Source organism: Anolis carolinensis, chromosome 3, assembly GCF_035594765.1.
Source record: "Anolis carolinensis isolate JA03-04 chromosome 3, rAnoCar3.1.pri, whole genome shotgun sequence".
Classification (NCBI taxonomy): domain Eukaryota; kingdom Metazoa; phylum Chordata; class Lepidosauria; order Squamata; family Dactyloidae; genus Anolis; species Anolis carolinensis.
The window spans coordinates 2579215-2591466 of record NC_085843.1 but is presented as its reverse complement, the minus strand read 5'-3'; the positions used below and the strand labels follow the sequence as shown (position 1 = coordinate 2591466).

Genomic DNA, 12252 nt, shown 5'->3' with positions numbered 1-12252 from the left:
AGGCGGGGGCCAGATAAATGACCTTGGAGGGCCGCATGTGGCCCCCGGGCCTTAGTTTGGGGACCCCTGATATAGACCTTCAGAGGAAAACGATGGCAAGGCATCTAAGGAGTGCTCTTTGCCTTTCGTTGGGTTAGTGATCCGAGAGAGACAAAAGAGAAAAAAGGAGTCTTCAGTGAGCGGTGACCTGGCCCAGATAAACTAGACATCCCAAGAACCTGGGGCTGGTTTTCCCATGCAACACACCTTGGACTCATTTGCTTGCAAGAAGGTCATGGGGGACTTTATCAAAGGAAGGCCTTGCTGAAATCAAGATATACTACATTCACAGCATTCCCTGCATCTACCAAGCTTGTCACTCTATTGAGATGAGCCTAGCATGACTTGTTTCTGAGGAATCCATGCCGACTTTAAGTGATCCCAGCCTTCCTTTCGAAGTGATCGCAGGCTGCCTCCTCCATGACCTGGTCCAGAATCTGTCCTGGACTCAACCCCACTTCCACTGACACGGGCTGCTTACCCGAGCCCTCCCTTTATTACCTGTCTGTTTTCATAGCAACTCTGCCAGGTGGTCTCCAAGGTGACCTCGCGGGCTGGGATGCCAACGCCTTGCATCAGTTGTGTTCTTGGTTGAGTTTCTTCAGCTGGTTAGACACAGCGAACAGCCCAAGATCTAGCCAAAGAAGGACATAAGTAAGTGTGGCAAAATGCCTTTATGTGCATATACAGCCATGTGGGAAGATCTTCTGTGGGAGCTCACTTCAATGATTCTCGTATCTCAGTAATAGAGTATTAATATTGATTCGACCCACAAAAGGTTCCTTTGAGCAAGACCTCTTCCCAGACTATATATTACATGGGGCAGCAACAACAACAACAACTTTATTTATTTCTAGCTTGGGTACCCAACGTTGCCCGGGTTATTTGAAAAAGTCAATGTTTTAATTGTACGCAATGCATCAGGTTGTGGATTAAAACTACAACTGACATCATGCCAGATTAACCTTGAAAATCTCCACCAGTACTTCCAAGTTTGTTATGTTGGACAAGTTTGCTCTGGATGCATCACGGGTGGGGTTCAATGTGCTCTCTTGCTGTAAGGTGAACTACAACTCCCACTATGGTGAGCCAGTCCCCTTAAACCCCTTAAACTCTGCTGCTTGCTTCCTCAACCAGCTGGTCAGCTCTTCCTGCAGCTGCGCAGCATTGCCAAAATGCTGCGTTGAGGACACAAGCAGCAGAGTTTTGTGGGGAAGGAGTTGGCAAGCTCATTCATCGCTATGGTAAGTGCCTAGATTTGAATGGCGACTACGTGAGATGTGATATTTGGTTGTGGCTTTCAACTGCATATGGTAAATGTTTTCTCCTATACTTTGTTCATTTTTAATTCCAAAACGTAATCTACTTTGTGGATAACCCTCATACAACACTTGCAATGCGCCCTGAAACCACTGTTTCTTTCTTACCCCATTTGCAGCATGGATTTGTCCGCCTACCCAGGCGAGGAGGACGACCTCCTACGGGGAAGCCCTACCCTCGGGTGGGAAGAGTCCGAACTTTCGGCCAGTAGCCCCAGCGGCCTGGAACTGAGCCAAGGGGACTTCCAAGACGAATCGGTCGATTCTCTGGCTGAGGAGAGCGGACCCCTCCTGCGATGCCTCAAGAGGATCTACCGGAAGACAAAGAAGGAACGGGTCCGGCGGAGGAGAACCATGACCCCCGGTAAGGGGGATGAAAGGAGACCCCACACCGTAGGATATGTAAGAAGAGTTATGGGTCCCATGTGCACACCCAAGGATTGCCAGTTTGGAAACTGGAGGTTTTGAAGCAGAGGGTGGGAGTTTCTATCTGTCTGGTGGCAGAAGCAGGTTGGATCAAACAGCACTTTGGGTCTCTTCCAACTTCCAGCATGGGGCTGGTTACCTGGTTGCATGACAAGCCATACCTATTGAAGTTCCTTCTTCTGCACCAAAAGGTAGAAGAGCCCTCTCCAGTTTTCAGTATTGCAGCCTAATAATAATAATAATAATAATAATAATAATAATAATAATAGTAATAATAATAATCCTGAATTCCATCTCCTTTTAGGATGGGTTAACTAACTCCTTTTCTCTTCCCTTCTGCAGTCCCTGATCTCTCTGGCATGGCGACAATTTGGGAAGAAAATGAGCCCCCCGGATCCGCTCAGGAACCCGAGCTTTTGCTGGCGTCTTGGAGAAGCACCATGGACTATTTCAGCAGCAAGAAAGAGGTATCAGAAAGACACAATCTGCATAGGCATTAACATGGGCAAATTTCGGCCCTCCGGGTGTTTTGGACTCCAATTCCCACCATTCCTAACAGCCTCAGGCCCCTTCCTATTCCCCCTCAGACGCTTAAGCTTGATATTTAATAACACTATGTAACAAAATTTGAAAAAAAAATCCTGTTCCTGGTTTGAAAGTGTTGTTTACTGTTTAATTGTGCTGTTGCACTAAGGCCTTGGGAACACCTTTCCAGCCAGCACCACACCATAGTCCAGTAGTTTCTAACTACAGCATTTTATTTACAAAAGCCTGTACAAAGGGGAAGAAATGACATTTCCCAAAAAACTGTAGAAAAGGTGCTATAAAATAGCAGTAGTCCATATATACAAAGTTTAGTAGTCCAAAATAGCAAGGTACATGAAATCCGAGAAGTCAAGATCGTAGGCATAAATCCATAGGCATGAAAACATTAACCTTTCCAAGGCAGAACTGTTACAGGAACAAAGGCAAACACAGGAGACTTGAAGCATGAGCTGGAGAGCTGAAAGGGGAACTTGGATCTATGGCAACATTGTTTACTCTGAAGATACCAAGTAAAAACCACTTAATTTAAACCCAGGTGCGACCAAGAAGCCATGAGGTCATATCTTTGACACCTGGATCTCAAAGTATTTCTCATAGAGTATTTCTGAATGCCTAATTAATCTATCCATCACTCCCTCTGTGCAGAGGCCTAATCTGATATCATGGGAAAACTCCCCATTGCCTTCTGCTAACTTTTCCCCGGTTACTAAGGAACGAGCACTGGAATTCCAAACATCCTCTGTCTGAACTGCAACTAGCACTTCTCTTTGATTTAAAAGGCCTGCAATTCACTCTGATCACACCCATACTCCTCAGTAGGGAACCCATCATCCCCTCGTCCTCTGAGAAATCCTTAGCACCTTGCTGCCGAGTACAAACATGTGCAACATTTTCTTTGAAAGTAGTTGTTCTACCCCAGAAACTTTGTTTTTGTGCCTGCCAGAAATTATGTTAAACTGGCTGAGACTCTATGAGATATTCAATGCAAAATGTGCTATAGCAGGATGTCCCTCCCGCAAAAACAAAGTTTTGGCAGTTAGTGAAATTTTCCCATGTTTTTATGATAGAAGCAATTAGGAAATGACAAGTATAACCCAGGAACAAAAATCATGTTATGTAGTGTAATAGTAAAGTCCGTTTGTCTTAGGAATCAACCTTCAGCAGAAGAAGATGGGGAGGTTTCCCATGATATAGATTAGGTCTCTGCACAGAGGGTGTGAAGGACAGATTATTTAGGCATTCAGAAGGTTTTCCCGTACCATTAAACCTAGTTGAGTCCAACTCTGGGGGTTGGTGCTAATCTCAATTTCTAAGCCAAAGAGCTGACATTGTCTGTAGACATCTCCAAGTTCCTGTGGCCACTGGCAGGACTGCATGGAGCACTGTTGCCTTCCCACCGAAGCAGTACCTATTAATCTACTCGCATTTGAATATTTTCAAACTGCTAGGTTGGCAGAAGTTGGGGCTAATAGTGGGAGCTCACCCCACTCCCCAGATTTGAACCGCTGACCTTTCAGTCAGCAAATTCAGCAGCTCAACGGTTTAACCCATTGCACCACCAGGGGTTATATATAGTGTAATACTAACATATATTATTGGGAACTAGCATGTACAATGCTTTGTGTGTCAGGATATGGCTCTGGAGATCTGGGTTTGAATCCTTGATCAGCCATAGCAACTGTGATACATTTTCCTTAGGATTGACATACGTCGTATTAGATATCCGTAATAACAACAACACCAGTAAAAGAAATATCTCTGATTTCTCTCTCTGTTTCCTCTCTTTCTTCTCATCACTGTTTCCTGCAGGATATTGTGATGAAGAAAAGCTTCCTGAGGTTCTTGTCCATCCTCAGCAAGACCATCAACTGGAGCAACATGACCGATTTCTTCATGGATAATTTTACATCTGACGTTGTGGGAGCCATCACCGTACGCTTCTTATTTCTCTCTTTCTTACTTCTTTTCAACAGTCGGTTCTACTATTAGATCAGCCGAAGGTGCATCTACATCAGGCATGGGCAAACTTTGGCCCTACGGGTGTTTATAGACACCAACTCCCACCATTCCTAATAATCTCTTCCTTTTCCCCCTCAGCCACTTGATGTCTATTTTACTATTATTACTATTGACACAACGACATAGTATGGCACAGCAAACAAGATAGACATGCTGGATTTCGTTTCACAAAATCACAAGTCGAACACTTCCCAAGTGTCTAGGACTGTGGGATGTATTTTCGGATGATGCGCGCAGATCCCATTCGGGTGGCCTTTTGCAGTTGGCAGATCGTAATTTTGTCAATGTCTATTGTTTCCAAATGCCGGCTGAGATCTTTTGGCACGGCACCCAATGTGCCCATCACCACCGGGACCACCTGCACTGGTTTCTGCCAGAGTTTTTGAAGTTCAATCTTGAGGTCCTGAGAGCGGCTGAGTTTTTCCTGTTGTTTTTCGTCAATGCGACTGTCACCTGGGATGGCGACATCAATGATCCAAACCTTTTTCTTTTCCATAACTGTGATGTCTGGTGTGTTGTGTTCCACAGTATCTTTGCGTGCTCATTTTCCAATACTTTGGCAGGTTTGTGATCCCACCAGTTCTTTGCTGCTGGGAGGTGGTACTTGAGGCATAAGTTCCAATGGATCATTTGGGCCACATGGTTGTGCCTCTGTTTGTAGTCTGTCTGTGCGATTTTCTTACAGCAGCAGAGGATATGATCAATGGTTTCGTCGGTTTCCTTGCACAGTCTGCATTTTGGGTCATCAGCTGATTTTTGGATCTTGGCCCGAATTGCCTTTGTCCTGATGTCTTGCTCCTGGGCTGCAAGGATCAGGCCTTCTGTCTCCTTCTTCAGGGTCCCATTCGTGAGCCAGAGCCAGGTCTTCTCCTTATCAGCTTTTCCTTCAATTTTGTCAAGGAACTTTCCATGCAGTGTTTTGTTGTGCCAGCTGTCAGCTCTAGTTTGTAGTGTGGTTTTCTTGTACTGGTTTTTTTGTCTTCTGTGCTTTGAGGAGTTTCTGATTTTTGACTTCAATCAAAGCAGGTTCTTCACTTTGCTTGACATATTCTGCCAGGGCATGTTCTTCTTCTTTGACTGCTTGTTTGACTTGCAAGAGTCCTCTGCCCCCTGATCTTCTAGGCAGATATAGCCGGTCAACATCACTGCGAGGGTGCAGTGAATGATGGATGGTCAAGAGTTTTCTTGTTTTTCTGTCCAAATTGTCCAGTTCCATCTGTGTCCAGTTTATGATGCCAGCAGTATATCTTATGACAGGTATGGCCCAGGTGTTTATGGCCTTGATGGTGTTGCCTCCATTGAGCTTGCTTTTGAGAATTTTTCTGACCCTTTGTGTGTATTCTTTGCTGACCACAGTCTTCACATGTTCATGCTTGATGTTGTCCAGCTGTAATAATAAATGATGATCATGATGATGATGATTATTATTATCAGCATCATCATTATTAGTTCATGTCCTTTTCTGTATTATTTCTTCTTGTGCAGGAGATGGTCAAGAGGGAGCTCCCGGAGCCCAACGTTATCTGCCTCCATGCCATGAGCACCATCACTGACTTGAGGTACGTTTCCATCCTATTTCACCATTCTAGTTGAAATCCCGAGTGCATCTACACTGCAGAATGAATGCAGTTTGACACCACTTGAACTGCCTTGGCTCAATGTGATCGAATCTTGGGAGTTGTAGTTTTACAAGATTAAGTGGCTGAGGGGGAAAGGGAAGGGGCCTGTGGCCAGGAATGGTGGGAGTTGAAGTCCAAAATGTTACCAAGTGAGAGTATAGCGGAACCAGTAGCGTCCAGTTAACACCATGTGCAAAAGAAAACTCACACCAGGCAGAGGAATTTAAAAGAACAAAGGAAACTTTACTCTTGCTTGTTGAGTTGAAATATAAAACAGTTCTGCAATCATACAATGTCCATGTAGTTGCATAAGATCAATAACTAATCAATCAGCTTTCAATATATACAGCATAGCATATTCTAACTACTACTTCACCGTAGCTAGAGAGCCTTTCTTTCCTGTGCTCTCTCTTGAAGCTCAAATTCCCAACTGACAATATCAGCCATCTGCCAGCAAACAGATACATTGTTTTAGGCGTGGTTCTGCCTCTGCAAAAAGGCTGAGCTCTTTTGCAGAGATCTTCTGCAAACCAACATTGCAAGGATTTCTTTACACACACACACACACAGCAATTTGGCGCAATACAAAACACCTGGAGAATGTGCCAAGGTTTGCCCATGCCTGGTGTAGACTCATTTATATCACTCTTATCAAGGAGGGCATCCTGTATTTTTCAAAACAAGCACGCACACAATATTAAAGGTGGCAGGACAAGAAATGAAAATAAGCAAATCCATCACCTGGGCTTTTGTTTTCCTTCAGCAAGAAATACATCACAAAGACCATGGGATCCTACAAAAAGGGGATTTTACTCCGGACTTTCTTCAAGAGTGTCTTTTCGCTTTCTCCGGTGAAGATCATCCAAGACGAAGGAGGAGTGGATAATACAGCCAACCTTCAATACACGAAGGTAGTCAGTCGGTCCAGTGTTATTTTGAAGTTATTTTGGTTCTTAATGTGCTAACAAGAATGTATCTGCAGTACAGAGTGAATGCAGTTTGGTACCACCTTAACTGCAGTGGCTCAAGGTTATGGAATGCTGGGAGTTGTGGTTTGGTGAGTGTTGTAGCCTTGTTGGATTCTGAATGCTGAAAAGATGAGGAAGGGAATGCTGGGATAGATTTGGAGAGCCCAGAAGAGTATGGAAGTGGCCTGGAGAGAGTTGTTTTGGAATCTCCTGGCAGTTCCCATGAGATTGGAGAAAGCGCTATCAGTTCTCATGAGCATAGAATCATAGAATCATAGAATAGTAGAGTTGGAAGAGACCACATGGGCCATCTAGTCCAACCCCCCGCTAAGAAGCAGGAAATCGCATTCAAAGCACCCCCGACAGATGGCCATCCAGCCTCTGCTTAAAAGCCTCCAAAGAAGGAGTCTCCACCATGGCCCCGGGGAGAGAATTCCACTGTCGAACAGCCCTTCTCACAGGGAGGAAGTTCTTCCTGATGTTCAAGTGGAATCTTTCCTGTAGTTTGAAGCCATTGTTCCATGTCCTAGTCTGCAGGGCAGCAGAAAACAAGCTTGCTCCCTCCTCCCTATGACTTCCCTTCACGTATTTGTACATGGCCCTCATCATGTCTCCTCTCAGCCTTCTCTTCTGCAGGCTAAACATGCCCAGCTCTTTAAGCCGCTCCTCATAGGGCTTGTTCTCCAGACCCTTCATCATTTTAGTCGCCCTCCTCTGGACGCTTTCCAGCTTGTCAACATCTCCCTTCAACTGTGGTGCCCAAAATTGGACCCAGTGTGATTCCAGGTGTGGTCTGACCAAGGCAGAATAGAATAAGGGGGAGCAGGACTTCCCTGGGTCTAGACACTTTTCCCCTATTGATGCAGGACAGAATCCCATTGGCTTTTTTAGCAGCCGCATCACATTGTTGGCTCATGTTTAACTTGTTCCCCACAAGGACTCCAAGGTCTTTTTCGCACACACTGCTGTCAAGCCAGGCATCGTCCCCCATTCTGTATCTTTGATTTCCATTTTTTCTGCCGAAGTGAAGTATCTTGCATTTGTCCCTGTTGAACTTCATTGTGTTAGTTTCGGCCCATCTCTCTAGTCTGTCAAGATCGTTTTGAATTCTGCTCCTGTCTTCTGGAGTGTTAGCTATCCCTCCCAGTTTTGTGTCGTCTGCAAACTTGATGATCGTGCCTTCTAACCCTTTGTCTAAGTCGTTAATAAAGATGTTGAACAGAACCGGGCCCAGGACGGAGCCCTGCGGCACTCCACTTGTCACTTCTTTCCATGATGAAGATGACGCATTGGTGAGCACCCTTTGAGAACTGATAGAAGTTCAGGCTAAGAGAAATGTGGGAGACAAATGTTCACTATGAGGCTGGGCTGTGGCGCAGCTGGCTAGTAACCAGCTGCAATAAATCACTACTGACCGAGAGGTCATGAGTTCGAAGCCCGGGTCGGGTTAAGCCCCCGACCATTAAATAGCCCGGCTTGCTGTTGACCTATGCAGCCCCGAAAGACAGTTGCATCTGTCAATTAGGGAAATTTAGGTACGCTTTATGCGGAAGGCTAATTTAACTAATTTACAACATCATAAAACTGCCAGCAAAACACGAGGAAAGGAATGAGGAAGTACAGCCACTAGTGGACGGTGAAGCAACAGCTCCCCCTGTGGCCAGAATCGTGAAGCTGGAAAAAAATGTTAAATGCCTCTGTGTCTGTCTATATATGTTGTTTGTCTGTTGGCATTGAATGTTTGCCATATATGTGTTCATTGTAATCCACCCTGAGTCCCCTTCGGGGTGAGAAAGAAGGGCGGGATATAAATACTGTAAATAAATAAATGAGAAGCAGTCCAAAAAGTCACGGCCAAAGAGACCGCAGATCTCTGCATTATGTTATCCGTCTGCATGGACTACCTAAGAGTTTGGTCACCGATCATGGTCCCAGTTCACTTCACATTTCTGGAGGGCGTTACAGCAGCTGTTGGTGATCGAATCCTGGATGTCTACCACCCACGATCTTCAAACAGATGGTCACAAGAGTAATGGGATTTTAGAACAATATCTCAGGTGCTGCTAATGATCAGCAAGATAATTGGGCTTTATAACTTTCGATTGCAGTAACGATCACGGAGTTTGCTTATAATAACTCTGTTCATGGTTATCTCCTGGCAATTGGCATGAGACTGGAGAAAGCGATATTACTTCTCATGAGAATCTGCCAGAAGTGCAGGCTGAGAGAAATGTGGGAGACAAATGTTGTCAGAGTAATGCGCACAGTGTAGCAGCAGATGAATGACATCAGTGGAGCGCAGAACGAAGGAACGTCAGAGACGATGTTAAAAAGTATTTACAAAGTTTTACTTGACAAGACAAACAGACTTGCAGACAATAGACACAGGACTCTCACTCTAGGCAAACAGCACAGATCTTCTCAGTAGGCAGAACAGAACTCAGCTATATACAAACACACTTGTAGTCTGGACACTCCTCTCTGGTTCCAGCCACATATCCAAGGTCAATACAGCTTCTTACCAAATTAACTCTTTACACACTATAGCATTTCCTGGATGATGCAATACATGCTAGACACAAATTTCATTTAAACACTATCTATACACAAATCCCACATTAACAAATGTTTGTCCCGATCAAGGCGCTTGGGTTTGGAGGCAGAGCGTTCAACAGAGACAGGCTCGCTTTTCCCAGCAACTTAGAGATAAGGAGAGGAAAAGCAGGTGTATGAGGAATGATGTCATGGGAGGGACTGAAGCCTTTAAAGTGGTTTTCTGCTAGTACAATCCTTTGTATTCAGGTGAACAGCTCTCCGTTCCTGGTCCTACATTTGTGTATTTGTGTATTCAAGTTTCTAAGTTTGTTCCTTGTTCTAGTTTCATGTGTGGTATAGGTTGCCTGCCTTGGATTCATGCTATCATGTTTATTGATATATCAGGGAATTGGCCCTTGAGTCTATATTTGAAAGGATTTTGGAATCTTGGAAATAACAGCTTGAACTTAATAAACTTTTGCTTACAGGATTACCTGGACAGAGTGTGGTTTGCGGTGAAAAGGTGTTTCAGGGCTCTAGTGCAACAGTGAGGCACAAGGACCCTTGGGCAAAAGAGCTAATATTATAGGGTTCCTTGATGGAAAGACAAAGACTGGATAACTTTGTCTTTTGTGGCCAAATTTGGTGTGATTTGGTCCAGTGGTTTTGTTGTTTACTCCATGGGAATTACGCACATTACATTTTTATATATACTAGCTGTGCCCGGCCACGTGTTGCTGTGGCGAAGTATGGTGGTATGGGAAATAAAGTATTGAGGAATTGATGGTAGTTAAGGTAAAGGGTAAACATTTTCACCTGTAGAGTAAAATCTCACTTATCCAACATTCGCTTATCCAATGTTCTGGATTATCCAATGCAGTCTGCCTTTTAGTAGTCAATGTTTTTGTAGTCAGTGTTTTAAATTTATTGTGATATTTTGGTGGTAAATTTGTAAATACAGTAATTACTACATAGCATTACTGCGCATGGAACTACTTCTTCTGTCAAATTTGTTGTATAACATGATGTTTTGGTGCTTAATTTGTATAACGATTACCTAATTTGATGTTTAATAGGCTTTTCCTTAATCCCTTCTTATTATCCAAGATATTCACTTATTCAATGTTCTGCCGGCCGGTTTATGTTGGATGAGTGAGACTCTACTGTATATTTATAATCTTATATTATCTGCTTAGAACTGGATTATATGAGGCCCCTTCTTCACAGCTGGATAAAATGCACACTGAAGTGGATTACATGGCAGTGTGGAGTCAAGATAATCCAGTTCAAAGCAGATAATATAATTTATTTATTTATTTATTTATTTACAGCATTTATATTCTGCCCTTCTCACCCCAAAGGGGACTCAGGGCGGATCACATTACACATATAGGCAAACATTCAATGCATTTTTAACATAGGACAAAGACAAACAACATAGCTCCGAGCGGGCCTCGAACTTATGACCTCCTGGTCAGTGATTCATTGCAGTTAATTGCACTGGCTTGCTCTCCCGTCTGAAGATTATAATATAATCTTATATTATATAGATAATATAAGATTATAAATGGGTTATATAGCTGTGTGGAAGGGCCTTGAGTCTACACTGCCATATAATCCAGTTCAAATCAGATAATCTGTATTTTATAGGCAGTGGTGAAGAGGCCTAAGTGAGGCCTAACTCTGCCTGTCCCCTGGGCTGAGTGGGTTGCTAGGAGACCAAGTGGGCAGAGCTTAGCCTTCTAACTGGCAGCAATTGGATAAAAACAATTCTTCCTCTCCCTCTAATTAGGACTTTATTTTTCTTTTCTTTTTGTTGTATGAACGTAGAGGCATGGATGAGGGATTGTGCTGCCAAGTTTAGTGTTCCTGGGATGTGTAGTTTTGTTGATTTGTCCTAGGCCGAAATTTCATTACCCTTTTATATATATAGATAGATAGATATTCATATTGTTGTCATATGTTTTTGATAACAAAACTCCTCCAGCTCCCAGGATTCCATACCATTGAGCCATGGCAGTCTAAAGTGTTGTCAAACTGCATTCATTCTACAGTGTAGATGTCCTCACGCCATCCCTTGGAGTATTGTAAACCTCGCATGGCCTTTTCTCTCTCCCAGAACCTCTTTATTGGGACCTACCAGACGTTCAGCGAGATGCTCCAGCAGCTGATGATAGAAAATCCCGTTCCTTCCGAGCTGGAGAGGATCCTACAGGTAAGTAAGCCCTTGAAAGGAAGCAGGTGGTCCATCTACACCAGACATGGGCCATCCGGGTGTTTTGGACTTCAACTCCCACAATTCCTAACAGCCGGTAGGCTGTTAGGAATTGTGGGAGTTGAAGTCCAAAACACCTGGAGGGCCCAAGTTTGCCCATGTCTGGTCTACACTGTAGATTTACTGCAGTTTGCTCCTCTTGAACTACCATGAATGGAATCCTGGGAGTTGTAGTTTGGTCAAAGGCCTTGTAAAACTACAGCTCCCGGGATTCCATAGCATTGAGCCAGGGCAGTTGAAATAGTGTAGAAATTGATCAGTTCTGCAGTGTAGATGCACCTTTTGTCCTCTATAATATGCTGAGAACATAGGTCATGTAATTTCATAGCATTTGCTAAAATCCACCGTTTTAGGCAACTGCTATCTGGCTGGGAACATATTTACCGCAGATATGGAGGTCTTTTTGTACACTGTGGTATGATTGGCTTGCTGTGAGTTTTTTGGGCTGTATGTCCATGTTCCAGCAGCATTCTCTCCTGATGTTTCACTAGCCGGACTGTGGTGCA

At 44.0% G+C, this 12252-nt stretch overlaps 1 protein-coding gene across 1 annotated transcript in view; it reads left to right on the top strand.

The window, feature by feature from the left end:
• Positions 1-1426: 1426 nt before the first annotated feature.
• The window catches only part of LOC134297306 (maestro heat-like repeat-containing protein family member 7), a 61479-nt gene continuing 50653 nt past the window's right edge, over positions 1427-12252 (top strand). The window contains exons 1-6 of the mRNA XM_062974397.1: positions 1427-1722; positions 2127-2251; positions 4140-4262; positions 5835-5908; positions 6732-6879; positions 11591-11686. Coding sequence (XP_062830467.1) covers positions 1479-1722; positions 2127-2251; positions 4140-4262; positions 5835-5908; positions 6732-6879; positions 11591-11686 — 810 coding nt within the window. The 5' untranslated portion in view covers positions 1427-1478. The remainder of the gene's footprint in view (positions 1723-2126; positions 2252-4139; positions 4263-5834; positions 5909-6731; positions 6880-11590; positions 11687-12252) is intronic.